Below are 23,101 nucleotides of genomic sequence, written 5' to 3'. Positions count from 1 at the left end.
ATTCTTATTAGGGTTTCCTATACCTATCTCCCTTCATTTTTTAAATATTTAAAGATTTCCTAATTTGTAAGCTTTAAAAATTAGAATTAAGTACATATGTCATGGTTATGTACAACACATCACCAACACCGGCAATATACTTAAATATCTTAGTCAAGATAGTTTCATTAATAAAATTCACATTTTTATCATTTAATCAGACAGTGTTCTTATTTTAAATGAAATACTCGATATTCTATCCTTTATAATGGAAGATATTTAAAATCTCTTCAATTCCATGTTAACATTCTCAATACACATGTTATTCTGTAAATATACGTTCCCATGTTATTCTGTAAATTCCCATTTTTACATATTTTTGTACAATAGGCTCGTTTTCGTCAAAGTAGCCATTGCATTTAATTGTTTGTAATTGCGATTTAAAGATTCAAACACAAAGTGGCGTTCTTAAATTTACTTAATAACCGTTGGGTTAAGATATGGAAAATACTTATACGGAATGAAATATAATTTAAATATCTTCCAGAATACGGCATCTAATATAGGGTATGCAGTTTAAAATAAACATTATTCATTTTCACATGTAGGCCAAAATCAACTAAAATAATACAACACTCTGTGTGATTACATGATAACAATGAAAATTTTATTAATGACAGTATCTTGTCTAAGTATATTGCCGGTGTTGGTGATGTGTTGTACATAACCACGACATAGGTACTTAATTCTAATTTTTAAAGCTTACAAATTAGGAAATCTTTAAATCTTTAAAAAATGAAGGGAGATAGGTATAGGAAACCCTAATAAGAATTCAAAGCTAAGTAAATTTTCTACTCGATAGACTAGTAAGATACAGGGTGTTCTATTTAAAATAAGTAAGTTATTACAGCTTGAATTTGTTAGTAGAACAATCTCATATTTTGATCATCCTGTAAGAAATTTTGTTGCAATAAGAATCTGTTTAAGTATGCTAAATAGTCTATTATTAAGATCCAAGAAAAAATTTGTTACTGCTTCTTAGATTCGTAGATATTTATTTTTTTCTAAAACCTTACATTTTTATAAAAATCGAAATAAATCAAAACACCCTGTATTTAGGTATAGGGAACCCTTATAAAAGTATAGCTTATTTTTTAAGGTCAATTCAATCATGTCATCAGATATAGGCCATTCCATAAGAAAAAATATAACTTTGATATACCACTCTTTTTTGGAACACCCTGTATAATTCACATTATTTTTAGGTTGTAGTATTAAAGGCCCTGTATATTTCTGTGAAGAAATTTATTTAAAATATCAAGTGGTTTTCCGTACAGAGACCGAGGCGAATAAGATGAACCACCCTGTATATCATCAGACTAATTGGTAGAGCGTTGTGGTTACGATAATTTTTTAGTGAATGGGATACTATTGATCTTGCTGCACCAAATAGTTTATAGCCTATACAACTATTCTACTTTTTCTGATACTTATATTAATTATCTTCGGCGAAATATTAAACATTATTACATTCCAAAAAAATATTTCTTATAATTAGTAAACTTTATCTTTAAACAAATATCTAGTAAAACTAAAATATGTATAATATTTAATAATGATGTACCTTTCAGCAAGTTTCCTGGGTTCGTCGAAGAGACTGGCATATCCTTTCATCGGGGGTATTTACGTATACAAATGATGAACGGTTCCAAATTTTACATGCAGAAGGTTCTGATGACTGGACGCTTCAAATCAAGTATGTACAGAAACGGGACAACGGTACATATGAATGCCAGGTAAGTTATTTATTAAATACTTTTACAATTAAAACATCGTCGGCCTCATATGAAAAGTGCCCAAGTCCAAATTAACAAATTTTACAGGAGACGAAAAAAACTGATTTAAAGAATGATTTTGACTTAAAACTTGATCTTATTTGACACAGTTACTTAGAATAGTGACCGTCAGCCTTCACATAATGATACGATCTATTTTTAAAATATTATTACTATAAAAATGGAGTTAGGCTACTTTCATTTTTGGAATAAGGAAAAATTTTGGAGTTAGGCACATCTAATATTATGAAAATTATGAAGAAATATGAGTAACTCCATAAAAAGTTGCAAAAAATAAACTGTGAAAAATGCTTCAGTCCCACAAGAAAAACAAATGTGGTATTTTAAGCATAATAAATTATTATTAATAATAATGTTACATAAATATAGTTAAAACAAAAACTATAATAATATGATCAAATTGAACTTACCTTCAATAAGTTTACACTATTTCCATGAAGATATATGTTAGCTTATAATACTTTTCTTGAAGATATAACACAGCAGCGCATCAAAAGTACATCTAACCTCAATGAAAATGACGTACTCTGGCAAGTTTCATGTGATTCACCCAACGCTGTGGAGTTGGTAGAATTCTTTTTTGTGGTTCTAGCGACATCTATTACCTTTTTTGAACTTTTTTGTCTTGCTATGTACCACTGACACAATTCTTGAATAAGTTATCGTTTACTGCTCGCCCGCAAAACTTACCTACCACAGCCTTGTAAACATTTAATCAGCTCCCCAAAAGGAATCAAAATCCGATAACAAGCAAGCAAGTAAGTGATTCAACCCGACCTGTGGGAGATGTCCACCCTTTCGAAAAAGTACATTCGGGTGTAGCAAATTCATTGGGGCGAGGTGTTCTGACCCGAGTTTAGAAAACGGGGAATTCACTTTAAAGTGATACAGTAGCGATCAACCGGTAGCAAAAACGCGTTCCAAGATTGCGGCTGTAATTTTGAATATTTTTTCGAGATATTTGGCACACGTATTAGTAATATAATAAAGAATAGCGGTACAGAGCCCAATTTGAAAAATATATTAATATGTGGAAATTACTCTGTAATTAAATACAATATTAAAAAACCAGCCTGTACCGCCATTAAGAAGAACAAAATAATACACTTTCTTCAAATAAACTTTTTTATCCGATGTCTAGATTTTGTGTCATTTTGGAACTACTAAAATTTTTTATTTCATTAGTAGTTCCAAAATGACACAAAGTCTAGGCATCGGATAAAAAAGTTCATTTGAAGAAAGTGTATTTTTTGTTCTTCTTAATGGCGGTACAGGCTCGTTTTTTTAATATTGTATTTAATTACAGAGTAATTTCCACATATTAATATATTTTTCAAATTGGGCTCTGTACCGCCATTCTTTATTATATTACGAATACGTGTGCCCAATATCTCGAAAAAATATTCAAAATTACAGCCGCAATCTTGGAACGCGTTTTCGCTACCTGTTGATCGCTACTGTTTCCTCTTAATACAGTTATTAATATACATTGAGCTTAGCTAATAATCTAAATTCTAAACAACACTATTTTTAAATTCATAACCAAAAATTGACTACCTGTCTTGTCATGTCGCTTCTGTCTGATAATTAGATTGTCATCTCCTTCACTTTTGTTGGTCTGTGTCCATTGAACTGGCAACAACCACAAGTTCTTATCGAGCAGGGAACCATGTTGCCCTTTGAGCACTCCTAACACATTCAATATTTTAAAATCGACTTGGAGTCGCTATAAATATCATATAAGTATCATGTAAACCATATTTCTCGATGTTACCAATTTCATAAGGTTGCTAGTGTCATGCTCTAAGAAGAACGTAAGTATTACCACATTTTTTCTTTAACTAGTCACAATTTTAACGTTTTCCATTCATTCTAACGTCGAAATACTTCTTTCTAGGCACTGAAGATGATCTGATCTAGATCGAAAACGTTTTGCGAATCCTTTTGGATGACTTTTAATGGTTTTTAATAAACTTTTTTTATACCATTGTACAAACGAAGTTTTCACTTCTGTATGACAATGCAAATAGTTCTGCAGGTACTGTATTTAAAAATCAATTAATTTTTCCTAAATGCCTTGGTCTACTTAATCAGTTTTCAATTATATCTAATACAAACCATTAAAATTTTCATGGAATTTTTGCGCACACAAGTCGGGATCTTTCTAATGAGAAACGTGCTTTATGTATTTACTAAGGGATATAAAAGGGTGCCTTGAGAAAACAGTAGGAAATCATGACTAAGTTGCTAAAATTGGATAGTGGTAAATTAAACGTTTTTTGGAAATGTCAGCTATGTAGTATGCAAATGTGTTAAGTTATATTAATTTAAGTCATCAAGATCGTAAAGTTAAATAAAACTGTATGCATATAATTACATAGTTAACCCTTAAGTACTAACATCTTAAATCAATGACTTACTAACCGCCTAACAGGCGGGTTTAGCATTTTAGTGGTAATTTTTGATTTTGTTAAATATTTTAATACAAAAAAATATCTCGATGATTTACTGAAAGTATTGATTATCTAAAAAACATAGTAATTAATCTAGTTTTTCTGTATTTATTAAAATAAAAAAAACACTTTAACAAGAATGGAAGGATTGTTTGTGTACCTTTTTACTCCTGAAAAAAGTGTGATAAAAATTAAACAAATTAAAGAATCTTAATACAAATTTATAATCTAGTTAAACAAAGAGTAAAAAATGTATTCGGTCAGTCGTGGACTATGGGTGTTGGATATATGGATCAGCAAGCAATACGAACTTAAAAATTTTAGATCGGATACAATACAGATGCTTGAGAATATGTTTAAGTGCAATGGTATCCACTCCAATAAACGTTATGCTAGCAGAGTGTAATGAAATCCCATTAAATTTACGTAGACAATTTTTAGCTCAAAAATACTGCATAAAGCTAAGAAACACTGAGTCAGACCTTTTAACAAATCTGGCTCTATTAAACATGGAAAACTTAACTAGTAAATATTGGAGAATAAAAAAGTCACCACCACTAACAGATGCATTCATTGAAACCAGGAATTATACAGATTTACACAAGAGTAAATTATTACCAATTTATAAATTTCCGTATAAAACTTTGATAAAAAAACCCAGAATCATAATTCCTAAATATACAGAATCAAATCATTTAAATAATATTTTAGTAAAATCTATACTGAGCGACTTTGTGGATTACACAGTAATTTATACGGACGGTTCTAAAAATCAAACAGGAGTAGGATGTGCTATGTATGTGCAAAATACCCATCAACATAATAATTACAAATTATCTAGTATTAGTAGTATTTTTACAGCTGAGATTATAGCCATCGAAAAAGCTCTAGAATGGATCAAAGAGAATAATATTGAAAAAGCTGTGATAATAACAGACTCCAGATCTGCAATATATGCAATTGAAAATACTGATTTTAGTTCATACAAATCAAAAATTTTATGTAATATAAAAAATAATTTGTCTACAGTGGAAGTAGTATTTATATGGGCAAAAGGGCATGCCGGTATACTGGGTAATGAGAAAGTGGAGGAGTTGGCCAAAGTTGCAATAAAAAAAGGTGAGATACTAACTCACATCTTATCGACAGATGCAATAAATGACGTCAAAGTTAGAATAAATAAAATATGGAAAAAAGAATGGAAAAATATTACAAGCATGTCAAAAAATTTATATTTTTCTTTACATCAAGAACTTCCTCCGCCACCTGAATACATATATAAATATAACCTGCCAAAGCAAGATATTTCTACTATCGTCAGATTAAAAACTCGACACGGGAAATATGAGGCACATCTGCACAAATTAGGAATAATTAATTCATCAGTATGTTTTTGTGATAATGTTTCGATTAGAGATTTAAACCATATTTTCTTGGAATGCAAAATTAACGAGAGATATATAAATCAATTATATTACAATTTACGACAAACACAAGTTCATTTTCCAATTAGTATAGAATATCTACTAAGTTGTCATAAAATGGAAATATTTAAATTACTCATAAACTACTTGAAAGAAACAAATATAATCATTTAAGTGAAATACGTATAAATATAACAAAACTAATAAATTGAGGTAAAAATAAAATAAAAATCTGTGGCTAACGGACTCGCATCCAAGCCATTTTTTCACACACACACACACACACAAAGAGTAAGAAAAATGAAAAAAAGGTTTTTAAAAAATGTTAAAACAAAAAAAACTGACAGATACTATTGTTAATACAGTGTAGCAATGGTAGTCACTGGCAACATTTTCATCACAAATTGATTCCACTTCGCTTATATCGTCTTCTACCTCATCAAACCATTTCAAAAAAGTTTCCTCCGGGTCTTTGTTCCCTTATTTGATGTTTTCTGACGAACTGGGGCACATTATGTGTAATGACGAACTGGGCACAAACACTAACACCCTGTCTATTAGACGGAAATCACAGTTTGAGCCTAAATATCTTTCGAATATTATCAACCTGCCGCAAATTGTCGAATTCAATACTACGAAATCTGTGGTGTTATGGCAGAAGTTGATATGTCCAAAAAATCGTGGTTTAGGTTTTCAATTGATATGTACTTTAAAAACGGTGTTTAACAAGGTGGCATAAGAGGATATGTGCCTACGTGAAAAATGAAGGTGTTATATACCTATGCAGTGGCATAAGTTGATATGTCAAAATTAAGAAAAGTTTAGGTAGCCAGAACATGATGTGTTACATATCAAGTGATAGTAAAATGAATAATTTGTAAATATTGATACTAATCAGTTTTATTTTTTATACTATTTACTTAGTTTGTACCAATACAATACAGACATATTTGCTTTCTTAAGTTTACAAATAATTTTGTAATTGTTATCAATCTCCTTATTTTGCTATGTCCCACCAAAATTAAAAAAAAAATGATGGCAAAAGTTCGTATGTTTTCCTCCTTCGATTTTCCCCCTCCTAGGTAATAAATTGTATTTGAAAGTAAAAAATTTACATAATGCTGTCCATATATTTTTGTCTAATGCCATTTGCTTCATATATTCGAGTGCAACGATTTTATATTAACAGGACAAGATGTTTCTTCAAACTAAAAAAAAAGATGGCCAAAGTTGATATGTTTTTCCCCTCCTACGTAATAAATTTTTTTTGAAACTTTATATAATGCTGTCCATATATTTTTGTGTAATACCATTTGGTTCACATATTCGAGTGCAACTATTTAATATTAACAGGAGAAGTTGTTTTTATCATTTGCCAACAAATAGCAATTTGCCATAAAGCCACATTTTTAAGAACAACCCGCAACTATTTAATATTAACAGGAGAAGTTGTTTTTATCATTTGCCAACAAATAGCAATTTGCCATAACGCCACATTTTTTACTTCAAAATTTCCTAGGAAGGGATATATCTCACTTTCGACAAGCGATGCCGTCTGAGAAACGAGGTGTTAGTACTTAAGGGTTAATACGGTATGCAACAAAATAAACAGTACTGAAATGCGTATGCCTTAAATTTGTATGTGTCATGTGACGAAACGTACTGAGTGGTTTGAGAATGTTGTTATAACGTATGTGAATATCGTGTTAACGTTAGGTGCTTCAGGATTAGTCCATTGAAATGTTACATTTAGTGTGCATTTCTTAGAGGAGTCAATTTTATTTTTTTAATGTGTAGGGGGGTTTAGTAGAAGCTTAAGTTCAAGTTTTTGGGGTTGAGGCCCTTGTCCCCCGGCCGCCATCTTGGAAAAAGAGGTGCAAAGGGCTTTCGCGCTGTATCTCGTAAACTAGCTACCCTACAGAAAGTTTAATTTTACATAAAATGAAGCAAATTAAATTTTTTATCTTCCACATCACAAAAATGTAAAGTTTTATTATGTTATACCGGGTATTTAAAAAGTTATAACCAATATTACCTGATAATCGTATCAAGTTTAACTCCCTGTATAATTAAAAAGGAGTATAGGAACATTGATCTATTGCAACCATAGTTTTTTAATAATTGGTAAAAATTATAAAACATATTCGTTTTCATAATATTCGTTAAATAAAATACAGGGCAAGTCAAAATGCAAGTACATTATTTTCTTGGTAATTTTAAATAGAACACCCTGTAATTTATATTCCTATCGAAAAGTACTACTATCGAACTTCAAATTTTATGAAGTACTCCCTATACCTAAAGTTATCAGTTTTCTAGATATTTTAATTTTTTCCATCAAAGTATAATTTGGTAGATATTTTAACGTTTACCAATAATTATTGTGAGTTGGCCATTATTGATTTTTCAGAAACTGACAGTTTGACATTATTATTTATTAATTCAGGAACGAAATAACGACACAGAAAAGAAAACAATTTATTTCAAATAAAATTTATAAAAAATAACCGACGAAAAAAAAAATAACACATAGAAAAATAAAAAACAACAGTAATTTTAACTTATCTTACTTAAGTAAGGTGTTCAAAATGACCTCCCAAAACATCTATGCATACTTGAAAGCGGTCATTGAAAGAGTTGCTTACATCATTAAGCATTTGTAAAGAAATATTTTGAAAGGCAATTCGGATTCTATTTTTCATATCATCCCTTGTTGTTGGAGGTATTTTGTATACTTCGTTATTAACGTAACCCCAAAAAAATGACTCCATTTTAATGAAATCCGGTGACAATGGAGGCCACCTTACCGGTCCATCCCTTCCGATCCACCTTTCACCAAACTGATCATTAAGTTCACCACGTACTAATTCATTGTGGTGCGCAGGAGCACCGTCATGTGGAAACCACATTTGTTCACGTATATTAAGTGGAACCTCTTCTAGTAATATCGGTAACTGATTTACGATAAAATCTAAGTAAATCTCACCATTTAAGTTATCTTCAAAAAAAAATATGGTCCTACTACATGGTTACCGACAATACCTCCCCGCACATTTAGAGACCATCTTGTTTGACTATGTGTTACTATGTGGTATGGATTACTTGTTGAATCTTAGTGAAAGTTATGTCTATTAACATAACCGTTTCGATGGAATGTAGCTTCATCACCAAATAGGACATAATCAAAAAAATCTCTGCTCATTAATTTTTTCTAAGTCCCATTCACAAAATACTATTCATTTGTGCTATTCTTGGTGCTTTTGAATATGATAAGGGTGCATCTTGTTTTTAGATAGAACGTTTTGAACAGAGTAGTAACTAAGTTCTTGTTCATTGGAAATACTCCTTATACTTGTGTGTGGGTTTTCTGTATCTGCCATCAACACACCCATTTCGTTTTCCTCTGTCACACTAGTTTTTGTTCGTTCATGTTTTTCATAATTCACTGAACCAGTGCGGTTAAATCGATCTTTTAATTTTTCAAATGTATCTTGTCTAAGTTGTCGCCTATCTGGAAACCGTTCTTGATCAATTTTAGCTGATAGTAATGAATTTTTATTGCATTCCCCCAAAATCCAGATCATATCTACCATTTTTTCATCAGTAGTAAAATTCATTATTGCTAATTTAAATTAAATTAATTACTGAATTACTAAATAATAATTGTTGCTAATTTACAGTGTACCCCAATACTGAATTAATAAACAATAATATCAAACTGTCAGTTTCTGACAAATCAATCATGGCCAACTCACAATAATTATTGGTAAACGTTAAAATATCTACCAAATTAATACTTTGATGGAAAAATAAAAATATCTAGAAAACTGATAACATTAGGTATAGGAAATACTTCATAAAATTTGAAGTATCGTATTAGTACTTTTCGATAGAGATATAAAATACAGGGTGTTCTATTTAAAATTACCAAGAAAATAATGTACTTGCATTTTGACTTACCCTGTATTTGATTTAACGAATGTTATGAAAACGAATATGATTTATAATTTTTAACAATTATTAAAAAACTATGGTTGCAATAGATCAATGTTCCTATACTCCTTTTTAATTATACAGGGAGTTAAACTTGATACGACTTTCAGGTAATATTGGTTATAACTTTTTAAATACCCGGTATAACATAATAAAACTTTATATTGTTGTAATGTGGAAGTAAATCAGATTTCAGATTTAAAATAAAATACAGGGTGTTCTATTTAAAAAAACATAAGTTTGGTCTGCCACCATCTTATGGAACACCCTGTAAGATTGTAACTAATTTTAAAATGTGGAGTTTAAAGCTGCCTACAATTTTTGTCAATAACTTTTTCTTGTAATTTTTACTATAACAGATCTACTGAGCTTCGTCACACTAATCAATCACCCTGTATAGAAATATAATAATGTTAGTCCATTTACTCACGGTAAAATATTGCAAAAACTCCACATTACAACCTCTTGGATTGACATGAAATTTGGCACAGACATACATAGCTAACAGGTCAAAAAAAAGTGATTTTGTGTCAATGTCTGGTTTTGCCTTCGGGTGAATCTCAACCCTTCTTGGGGGTGAAAAAAGATGTATTAAAAATACATAGGTACGGAAGTTGATAAACTAATTAATTCTATACTAAATTTACAATCAAGATGCAGTAGAAATAAACAAACCAAGGCACGTTAAATGCTACTAGGAGAACTCCCGAATCATAATTTACAATGTGTATACATTATAAATCCCAAATCATGATTTCCAAAGTTTATACATTGTAAATTATGATTCGGGAGTTCTCCTAGTATCATTTAACGTGCCTTGGTTTGTTTATATCTACTGCATCTTGAATGTAAATTTAGCATATGCAACTTTTAATTTATAGAGTTTTTTCACTAAGTCAATACTTTTCTGAGTTATTTGAGAGTGAACATGTTCAGTTTTCAACAAAAAAAAACACGTATTTAGACGGTTTTCCAGAAATAACCCAAAAAGTAAGTATTTTATCGAAAAAAAAATATTCTTCGAAAAATAAAGCTTATAAAAAACTGAAACTCATTAATCGAAATGGGCGTATTTTGCGAGCTCATAAGTGAGCATATTTTAAGAGTTTGTTCTTAGAATTTATACGCTATATGCATTATATCCGCGATACGCTATATTTTAATGTGACCCAAAATTTTTCCGTTGAGTTGAATCGATTATAGGGTCGTATGGGCGTTAAGGGATGAGCTCAAAAATCGAAACTACATAACTATATTACTTCTAAAACTCATAAATAGCTCGTAATTCTGCCGCAAAATCGATTCAATTTCTCTATTTTCAAGTAGTGGGGGGGATGAGGCCCCACAAAAATATTAAATTCTGCCCAGTTTAAGGTTTTCAAAATTTTTAATCTGCGGGACATGAAAGCTCATAAATAGCTCGTAATTTAGCACTATTTTTTTTTAAATTTGCAAGGTGGGGAGACAGCTCAACAGGGGTGCTATATTAACCCGGCATTGGTCGCTAGGTAGGTTAGTACGCAAGTAGTCGCGCGTGAGATTTTCTCTCACATATCCAACTTTTGCTCTTTTTTACAAAATCAAATTTTTAAAACAGCTTTTAAACTTTTTTTTTATTAACTAATAATAACACAATAATATAACATAATAGAGATAATAGTATGATAAGATGCAAAGAAATGATCGGAATTAAACCACCGCAGTTAACACAATTATAATACGAATTCTCTGGACAAATTGGTTGATGACAAGAATTACAACTTTTCTATTTTTGCGGAGAGGGCGTAATGAACAAAACTGAATATCCGATGGTTCAGGTTGTGATGAGTTCGGTAATGTTATTTTGGCAATTCTTGCAATAGAATTCCGAAGGGTTAAAGTTAAGTATGGAATTGTTGAACGATTTATAAGATGATGTTTCAACAACGATAAAACCAATTCCTTTAAAATGACACGACGTTGTTTTGTTTTATTACTATTATCTTCATATACAAGTAAAAGTGGCAGATGAACTAACTGACCCAATTGAAGCCGGCAATGGAATAAGGGAGATTCCTTGAGTCCTTTATTGTTCAACCTGATCATGGACGAAATAATAAAAAAAGTAAGAACTAAAAGAGGATACCAAATGGGAGAAAAACAACTTAAAATAATCTGCTATGCGGACGATGCAATACTAATCTCTCAAAGTGAAGATGATTTTCAACGTATGCTGCACCAATTCAACATAATCGCCAGAAAATTTAACATGTTAATTTCCTCAAAAAAGACAAAATGCATGGTTATAACAGCAGACCCAATGAGATGTAAATTGGAGTTGGAAGGTCAGATAATAGAACAAGTTATGGAGTTTAAATATCTAGGCATCACACTATCTAGCTACGGAAGGCTCGAAACAGAAGTGGAAGATCAAGTGAATAGAGCAAACAGTGCCGCAGGTTGCGTGAATGACACAATATGGAGAAATAAAAATATCGGAAAAGAAATGAAAGGCAGAATTTACAAAACAGTTATAAGACCAATAATGACATACGCGGCAGAAACATGACCCGACACAGAGAGGACAAAAAGATTGCTCGAAACAGCGGAGATGAAAACCCTTCGAAAAATCGAAATCGATGGTAAGACTCTATGGGACAGAGCTAGAAGTACAGATATACGACGGAGATGCAAGGTGGGTAACATTAATAACTGGGTAAGAAACAGAAGAATAGAATGGAATGACCACATAAGCCGAATGACAACAAATAGGGTAGTCAGGAGAGCGAGAGACGGTTCCCCAATAGGAAGACGATTAGTGGGAAGACCACGAAAACGATGGAACGACAACTTACTAGAGGCACATTGAAAAAACAGACAGAGTCATGTCTATACAAAAAGAAGGAGAAGAAGAAGAAGAAGATCTTGATATACAATGTCACTGTTGATGCCGCCAATATTTAATATTGAAAAATATATTGTAAGTGGCCATCTACAACTAACCCGTGAAATAGAATGTAGGGTTTTCATTTCATCGACCACATCCACGGCACCTTTTGTTACATTATAAAAGGATACTATTTCATGTTTTAAGTGCCAAAATAAAATTAATTTTGATACACTGTTGGTGGCGCCGGTGGTCGCGCGATGAGAGAATCTCTTACATGAAGCGCACTGACTCAGCAATATGGTGATACTAAGTCAACTGAGTCACTATCTGAACGAACAACTGAGTCTATTAGATTGTCGAGGAAAGATAGTTAGGAGAATAGAAGGAAGCACAGCGCATATAATTTTCCAGAAAAAAAGTTGTGCGCAATTTTCTGAAACCTTGAGAGAAAATCTTATATAGCGACAACTTCCGGGTTAAAGTATACTTAAGATCCCGTAGACTAACCGAGTCAAAATGAGGATTGTCCTCAGAAGAACGAAAAAATTGGTATTTTTACTATGTAGTCGTTTAACTACGTTCTGTTAAAATTTTTATTGCCTTTTTAAACGCATGCCCTGGCGGTGTACCATGATATTCGTGGGGAAATAATGGACCGACTGATTTTATCATAATAGTACATTGTGTCTTCTTCTTAACGTGCCCTATCAAGTCCCCTTGACGTTGGCGATTAACATGGCGAAACTGTCTCTGTCTCGAGCTATTTTAAATAGGTGTTCTGCTTTCTTTATTCCTGTCCACTCCCGGATATTCTTCAACCAAGAGGCCTGCTTTCTACCAATTCCTCTGCGTCCTTCGATTTTACCCATCATAATAAGTTGAAGAATATTATACCGGTCTCCCCTTACTACGTGTCCAAAATAGGCCATCTTTCTATATTTGATGTTATCAAGCAGCTCGCGGGTAGCATTTGCTCTCTTAAGGACTGCCACATTTGTCAGCATAGCCGTCCATGGTATTTTTAGAATACGTCTGTACAACCACATTTCAAAGGCCTCCAAACGGTTAATGGTGGATATTTTTAATGTCCATGCTTCGACACCACACAAGAGGACTGACCAAATGTAGCATTTAATCATGCGCTTTCGAAGTTGAAGTTGCAAGGTATCATTACAGAAGAATGACCTCATTTTTAAAAATGTCGTGCGGGCTATCTCGATTCTACATTTTATCTCTTTATCTGGATCTAGTTGTTCAGTAATATGGCAACCAAGATATTTAAAACTGGGTACTCTTTGAATCATATGACCATCAACATATAACCGTGAATCTTGATGGGCCAAACGGCTAAATACCATGTACTTTGTTTTTGAACAGTTTATATTTAGGTCAAACTCTCTTCCCACTCTGTCAATGGCATTTAAAAGGTGTTGTAATCCATTCATATCATCACTTAAAATAACTGTATCGTCTACATATCTGATTGTATTTATCAGAATTCCATTAACCTTCACACCCCATTCCAAATTATGCAGCGCTTCCTTAAATATTATATCTGAATACAAATTGAACAACAGTGGGGACAGTATACAACCCTGTCTGACGCCTCTTTGTATTTTGCACATTTCTGTTGATTTTCCATTTATGCAAGCTGTCGCTGTTTGACGCCAGTATAATTTTTCTATGATTCGTACATCTTGACTATCAACTCCTTTATCCTTTAGTATTTTAATTAATTTGTGATGTTGTACTCGATCAAAGGCCTTCTCATAGTCAATAAATACAGCAAAGACGTCTTTCCTTTGATCTCAGCATTTCTGCAATAACACATTTAGTGCAAAGAGTGCGTCCCGGGTTCCCAGTCCATTTCTGAAGCCAAATTGTGTTTCATCCTGGTCTTCTTCACATTTATCTTTGATTCTACTGTGGATGATACGTAGAAAGATTTTCAAGGTGTGGCTCATAAGGCTTATCATTCTATAGTCGCTACAGTTTTTCGAACGTTGTTTTTTTGGTAGGGTTATGAATTCGGACTTTAACCAATCTTCAGGGATATCACCAGTCGAATAAACATCATTGAAAAGTTTAACTAGTATTCCAATGTTTTTCTCATTTATGAGCTTCAACATTTCTGTAGGTATGTTGTCGGGACCAACGGCTTTCTTGTTTTTTGCCAATTTTATAGCATGTTGTATTTCTGATTTTAGTATTTCTGGTCCTTCACCGTCATCTAAAGTGTCCAGTTCTTCGGGTCTATCATCATTATACAGTTCATTTATATAATTATACCAGGTAGTTCGGATTTCGTGTTCGTCTATTATCATTTTTCCCGACGAATCGGTTATAGTATGTGGAGTTTTCTTATAAAAAAGACCAGCTACTTCTCTAACTTTTTTAAACATATTAAACGTATCATGTTTTTCATTCAACTTTTCTAATTCCTTGCATTTATCCTCCATCCATTTTTCTTTAGCTACCTTTATTTTTTGTTTAATTAGTTTTTGTTTTTCTTTGTATTCTGTTTTGTTATCTTTCAGTTTTCTTCTCTGCTCCATCAATTCCAGGATTTCATCAGTCATCCATTGTTGTTTTTTGTGCCTCTGCATCGTTGTCGTATATTTTTCCATTACTTTCCAGGTAAGATCTTTAAACGTGTTCCATATTTCTGTATTGTTTTCATTTGTTGAATTCTTTAGCTGATTATTCAGGTCATTTTCTATTAGCGTTTTGTTTGATGCTGATATATGTAATTTTGGTGTTTTGGGGTTTTCTTCGACTTTTTTGAGCTTCACTTGGATGTCAGCTATTAGAGGGTTATGGTCTGAGCCGATATCTGCACCAGGATATGTCGTTGATCTCTTGACACCATTCTTAAATCTCTTGTTTACTAGAATATAATCTATCTGATTTCTAATTATATGAAGCGAGTTATCTCCTGGTCCCTTCCATGTATAGTACATTGTGTACCTATCCTAAATTTACAATCAAGATGCAGTAGAAATAAAAAAACCAAGACACGTTAAATACTACTAGGAGCACTCCCAAATCATAATCTACAATGTTTTACATTGTAAATCCCAAATAATCATTTCCAAAGTTTATAAATTGTAAATTATGATTCAGGAGTACTCCTAGTCGCATGTAACGTATCTTTGTTTGTTTATTTCTGCTGCATCTTGATTGTAAATTTAGTATAGTAGGAAAAGCTTAACATTCCCGGACGATGTAAAAATTGCCGTCGAGGCGGAAGCGGAGACAAGGCAATACCGAGTCCGGGAATGCGGCTTTTCCTACAAGGTATACATACTACGAGTATTTTTCCGAAAATCGAACTTTTAGATTATATTAAAATAAAGATGTTAAAATTTTCAAATAGACATATTATTACTATATTTACTCAAATATTCGTAATGCCACCAGATACAGGTTCTGTAACTATAAAAATAAAAATATTGCATTGTCAAATTTGACGAATCTGCTTATTTTTGGCAGCATTTTTCATGTTTTCTCGTATTTTCTGTGATTGTAATCATTTAAAAAGCAAAGTTTCGTAATTTAATCATGAGTGATGACGAGTGTTCGATTTCTGGTACCTCTCCAGAACTGATGGAAGTAGTGAATAATGCTTCATTAGATTTATTCACAACACAATTTAGAGACAAATATAACTATTCATAAAACCGTTTCATGGAATCTCGTAAGAATAAAAATGGCTATTACACTAGACTGTTTTTAACTGATAAAGGATCCCCCAAACCGACGCGAAAGTTTTGCGGCGCGAATTTTCCGTAGCGGAACATTCGCAGGCGGAGCGGTAGCGGACAAGAGTTCCCCATATTGACGCGAAAGCCGACGCGACTATTCGCCAAACAAATGTGAACAAATTATATTTTTAAATCGGCCAACAGGTTTAGGAAATACAAGACATCAAAAATGACCAAATTTTTAAGTGGGTGTAATCCCTATGCATGCAAATTTATAATAATATTTATAATACATAATGAAAACTTACCATTTTCTCCTAATTCTGACCCTATACTATTCCAGATTTTATCCTTTTTTCTTATATTTTTATAATCTTCGTCCGTTAAATCATATATTAGAGGATATTGTTTAACAATTTGAATGAGTTTTTCTGTAACAACCATTTTAAAACACGCGAAACTACAACGGTAGCGGAAAAAACCGTGCATGCAGCGTTTCATGAAAGGAACGCTGTTCTGCCGCGACCGTTGCGGATTCCGCGCAAAGTGGTCTGAACACGTTCATAATCCGCCGTGAATATCGGTTCGCCGCGATTCCGCGTAGGTTGCGGTTGCGAAAGTTTTGCGTTGGTTTGGGGGATCCTTAAAACGGCATAGCAACGCTTCGTTTCCTACTGACAAAACTCCTTAACGACGTGAAATCTCAGCGACAAAATTATGACAGATCCGTCACGAAAATGTCTGGTAATAACAAATAAATAAAGATTATATTTCGTTGATATGGTGCATTAATTGTCTCGTGAAATAGTCTTGTCGAATATCATTCGAGAGAAAATTATTTTCGGCAAAATTTTCTCCTGGTTTCATTCAAGTTCGTTGCATTTTGGTAATTTTCGCTTATGAAATTTTGACAAAATCACTCGACTGACGTCTCGTGATTTAAGTCAAAATTTAATTCGCGAAAATTGCCAGGCAACAAACTTTCATACCAGTCGAAAATATTGCCGGCAAAATTTTCTCTCTTGTGATATTATATACGAAAATTATTTCTCATGAAATGTTGCAATTAAAAATAGTTGTAAATGTTGTAATGGTTTCAGTCTTTTTTTAATGTGTTGACATTATTGAAAAAAAAAAGAATGTGTGTGTACTTTGTACGCACGTAAGAAGATATTCTTCTATTATATAATAGGTAATTTAAACGAAGTAAATATACTTAAAAGGTTATTTGTACTTATTTTATTTAAAAATCAAACTAACTTTCTTATCTACCACTTTCAAAAAAGAAGAATATCGTCAAAAATTATATAATAATATACTTAAAATCATAAAATCTATAAAAAAAAATTAAAAAATAATAATTTGCTTGGGGCTTGAACCCACTTCACGTCTATAAATTTATATGAATTTAATAAAATTATTAGTTTGATTTTTGTCGAAATAAAATATAATAAAATATAGAGCAAGAAAACGATATATGAGATGAAGATTTGTAGAAAGTTTGTTCGTAATCAGATTATGTAAATTAAAGCATTGCCTACTAATAGGTAACTACATTATTTTGTTTACATTTTCCAAATAGATAGGTATTGAAACTATTAGGTATTTCCAACTGAAACATTTAGAATTACGGACCTGCGGCTTTTCAAAACTATTTAAAAAGTCACTATAATTATAAATTTGATTTTATTTCTGTCCACACATCAATAAAAGCTAATATTATACAATATTTTTGTTTACCGATAACCTCCATATTGAACAATTATTGACAGATCATTTCAAAATTTCAACACCCAATCAGAGCCCGTATAACAACTAATACCATACTGTCGGTGTGCGCATGCGCGCGGATCAATCAAATTTTACCCTCAATCGATTCGCCGCTAAAGAAGAATACCTTCAAAAATTTTATTGGCATGGACTTTTTGTGAGTCAACCAGTCACAACATGATTACTATATCAAGAAGAATATACGTTTAAAGACAGTAACTCCATAAAATATTATCAATAACGAAGATATTTTAGTTCAATAGCTGTTGAGACTTAATTTAAGTACTGAAATAAAAAGATGATTATAAGCTAAGGTAAGCTAATTATAGCTGCCTTTCAACATGATAGGTGTCTTCAAAAACTATCTACAAACATTGAAAATAAAGGGAAAAAGGAAAAAATACTTCCTTACAGTAAGGAATAGTATATTGTACAACAAGTGAGATAAAATACATATTTCTCACGAGCGCCGAAGTTTGTTGGCACGAACCGAGGCACGAGGCGAGTGCCGCAAATCAAGCGAGGGAGAAATATGTTATTTTCTCATGTGTACCACTGTACTTTTTCTATGGATGGGGTTTTGTCATGAGTTCAAACTTCAAAATTAAATTATTTAAGTGCTTTTAGGTATATTACATACATAAATTAAAATAAAATACAAATAAGTACATGTAGGTATTTAATATTCTTAAAATTTATATGCCTTATTTTTTAAAATTCTAATTAACAGTTATTTTTGAACAGTTTTGAAAAGTAATTCCTGGTATGTTTTGCTTTAACACATTTATTTGAAAACAATAATTATTATGTTTGTATTGTGCATGTTACCATGGAAACGGCGATCATATTATGTATGGAAAACTAGAGGACAACCGGTGAGAAATTATTTGTCGCTGCAATGGCTGACTTTTCTCACTGCGTGAGAAATTTTTCGTTTTGAATGTATGTAAGTAGTAAGAGAAGTTGCAAATTGTATATGATCCATAGAAAAATGTATTTATTTTTAGTAGTCAAAAAGTTATTACGAATATCTCGATCAGACTTAGACGTCCCTATCCATTCTTATAGTTATGCAACTCAAATGTATCTAATAGATTTAAATAATCTCATAATATGTCAAAAATAGTTATCTCATAAAGTTATTTGTTTCCGCACTGCCCATTGGATACAACTTACCCCGTATTTTAAAGTAGCAATCTTATAAAGAAGGTTCCCTTGGTAAATAGAGAAAATAAAAACGGGCCACAAGGATAAGCCGAAAGATCAAATATGAATGCAAAGCAATTTTTTGCCCTTGAGAGATTCATTACTTAATTCGTTGAGATGGAAAAAATGTCAAACAAATCCGGTTCTTGTGCCGTTTGATGAATTAGGGAAAAATGTCATTCGAAGTTATTCTGTACGTCTGTGTTGTTGAAAAATTCACGACGAGGGCTTTAAAGGTCTTATGCTTAAGGAGAGAATTGATCGGTTGTAAAAAATATTGAGAATTTTAAAAGTGAGTTAAAGCCGTTGTAATCCAGTGATATTTTACCGAGTATTTGCAAAGTTCCTATTTGACCCACGTTGGCGTTTGTCTTTGATACAATATCAAATTAATAATAAAACGTATTCTCTTTTGTATACTGTTTTGATTCTTTTAAAAAACAATTCGCACACCTAGTTCAATAGTACCACAAGTGCAAAACACAATATTCTCGAGAAATGAGCAAAACGTTCTGTAGTAAACGCGTTTTGCCCTGAAAATAATTTATTTTGAGAATCACTGGCTTCAAAATTACAATTTAGGTAGCAAATTATACTCTTATTGGCTGGATCTTATTACAATTTATTAAAAATAAAACGTTATTATTATTTTGATAGTTATGGCGATATTGCATTGTGAAGAAAGTCATTGAAAAAACGATACCTAGGAGATACGGCGGCAATATAATGAAAAAATCAATTGATTTTTGCAGTTGTGGCCGTATTGAATTAAATCGGTTGTATTGTGGCAGTGTATATTATCGCCACATCTCTCTTGATTTTTGCAGTTGAGGCCGTATTGAACGTATTGAATTACATCGGTTGTATTGTGGCAGTGTATATTATCGCCACATCTCCCAGTTATGGCCATATTGCATTTTCAAAACCTCCAAAAACCCTATAGTGAAATACAGAAATAACTTACTTTATACTTATCCAAAACAATATTTTAGTTCACGCTGTATTGCATTAGATGGGCCATTATATAGGCAATATTTTACAGCCTTAACCCAAAATTCGAATTTTTTGCATTTGTGGCACAATCGAACTAGGTGTGCAAATTATATGAGCAATCGTACTTAGTTCTTTTTCAATAGGGGCAATTAACAAGCTTTTTGGAATAATAGGTCCACAAATGGACGCCATATTCATAGCCAGAAATATTGCTAAGGAAGCACTGGAATATAATAAACCTATATTTATATGCTTCATAGATCTAATTAAAACCTTTGATTTTGTAAGATCAGAAGATGTGCTAAGATCGCTAAGGGACAAAAATCAGCCCAACGAGATGATAATGATAATTTAATGCCTGGTTTCACCAACAGATCTTAATAACGAAATAATTGAACAAGTCTCGAGATGCGGATATATGGGAGTCGAACTATGTAATTATGAATATGGTAAAGTCAGCGTCTGAAAACAAGCAAATAAAGCCAATTACTTGTCAGGATATCTCAGGGATAAAGATATGAGGCTGGACGGGAAAGCACGCATATACAAGTCATGTGTAAGACCGATCATGATGTACGCGATAGAAACAAGATGTGACACAGCAGAAAGCAAGAGTATACTGAGAATATCAGAAATGAGAACGTTGAGGTCAATAACTGAGAAAACACTTAGAGATAGAATATCGAACGACAGAATAAGAGATCTCTGTAACATATAAGACATAGTACGGTGGGGAAGACAGAGAAGATGAGAATGTAATCAGCATGTGACGAGAATGGACAGCGAGAGAATAGCCCGTATAGCCAGAGATTCATAGCCAACTGTGTCAAGTGACCAATAATAGGAAGACCCTTTAAAAGGTGGCGAGATAGCTGGCAGTCAACATCACAGCTATGAATACAAGTTCAAAATTAGTTAAGAACAGGTCAAGAGACCTAATATAAGCAAAAGAAGAAAAAGAGAAGAAGCAAACAGTTGAGGATCGAGATTAAATAATTATTAAGAGAGTGGTCTTTGACATGATAAATCAACAGAAAATGAAAGTCTTGACATAATGCTGAATTGACTTTCGGTATATAATCGTTATTTATGATATAAGTGTTAAAAGTACACGTTTAAGGCACGCATGTGAAAGTTTGCAGAATGAGCGATAGCAAGTCCTGCAATTCACATGAGAGCCTTAAAAATGTACTTTTTAACACGCATATCATACAATATTTTTTCTACAAACGTAATTACAGGACAATATCTACAAAAACTTTTAATTGAACTTGACTGACATTCCATTTTTATATTTTTTTGATATTACATCAAAATTGCGTATACGCTCTGAGCTTCGCTGGTGTCGCTCCTAGCGGATTATTAATTCAACATTTACCAATAATTTTTAAATTTATTATTTAATTTTTATCGCTTAATATTTACAAATCTAAAAGGTGATTAAATTAAAATAGATTTTTTTAAGATTTTGCTAATCATTTTGACGTTTTATTGATGAAATATTAATTTCTTACTTCGGATACTTTCACAAGTATCGTGTAGATGGCGCTAAGATTAATAGATTAATTTATAATTACATACTACGGAACATTAAAAAAACGTAAATTCAGTATTTAAAACGTAAGTATATTTAAGGTAAAAATATATACCACAGCTTTCACCAACTAATATTTTATATAATTAATGTTTTAAATTTTAATTTTAAATTAATCACTTTGACATTTATGTCAAATTTCCAGTAAATGTTTTCAGACTTGTCACTACTGCCGCTCGCGAATTTATAAATAAATATCCCCTCTACGTACGAGCTCACAGCGTATACGGTCAATACGAACTGCAGTGCCTTAGAAATATTTTTTCTACAACCACTATTCAAAGTGCACTTTTCTGCACGGTTTTATGTTAGCAAACTTGATATTTTCTCACAGTATAAGATATTTGACATAAGTGTGCAGAAAAGTGACGTTTCTGTGCCGCAAAGTGACGTTTCTGTGCCGCAAAGTTCTTTTCTGCACAGTTGACTACCTCATTCTGAGTAACGTTATATTCTGTTGACATCCGTGGACTACCGCATTCTGAGTAACGTTATATTCTGTTTACATCCGTGGTTAAACTTTAGACAAATATATAACCTATAAGACAATTATTATATTTAACTATAGCATAGAAACTAAATTATGGATGTTACAACTGTTTTATTTTACAATTTTATTCTTATTAAACATTTTATAATTATCAAATAACCAATAAGGATTTAGCAACCTGTGCAAGAGACGTCGAATGAAGTAGGTTTTGTGTAAATCCGTGACTGCATAAATATAATGTCAAGTCAATAATGTGTAATAATTGTTTAAATTTAAACAAATTAAGGCAGTGCATTAATTTTTTAACTGATTTTTGTGCAATTTATTTAGGTATCAGGAATTTAAATTGATTAGTAGGTATTAATTAAATACAGTTTAAAATTTATCACATAGGTACTTATTATAATTAATCGTCGTTTGGAAATTGTGATTTTTATTTTTAGGAAAAACTGGGCTTGTACAAAAAGTATAGTGTGAAACACGTGCAGAAAGGTAATTTCTCACTCGTTTGAATTGCGGCACTCGCTTGCGCTCGTACCGCAACTTTTCAAACTCGTGAGAAATTAGTACCTTTCTGCACTTGTTGCACAATATACTATTAAAGCACTAGTTCCTTAAAGTAGCATTTTTAACGCTCGTATGGAGTGCTAAAAATTGCATTTTTAACACGGTTGTAGAAAAATATAATTAAAGTTGTTCTGAAGCTATTTCCTTGTAGCATTTTTATAATCAACTATTTCTAATGGGAATAAGCCACAATTTTACCAAAA

The 23,101-nt window shown here is 32.1% G+C and overlaps 1 protein-coding gene across 2 annotated transcripts in view; it reads left to right on the top strand.

Moving 5' to 3' along the window:
• Positions 1 to 23,101, top strand: part of LOC126882948 (neuronal growth regulator 1-like) — an 802,823-nt gene that overhangs the window by 524,885 nt on the left and 254,837 nt on the right. For both annotated transcript variants that reach the window (XM_050648025.1, XM_050648026.1), the window contains exon 4: positions 1,611 to 1,775. In XM_050648025.1, the coding sequence (XP_050503982.1) occupies positions 1,611 to 1,775 (165 nt within the window). The remainder of the gene's footprint in view (positions 1 to 1,610; positions 1,776 to 23,101) is intronic.

This window comes from Diabrotica virgifera, chromosome 4 (genome assembly GCF_917563875.1).
Source record: "Diabrotica virgifera virgifera chromosome 4, PGI_DIABVI_V3a".
NCBI lineage: Eukaryota > Metazoa > Arthropoda > Insecta > Coleoptera > Chrysomelidae > Diabrotica > Diabrotica virgifera.
The sequence above is the reverse complement of the archived record's forward strand: the minus strand, read 5'-3'. Positions and strand labels throughout refer to the sequence as shown.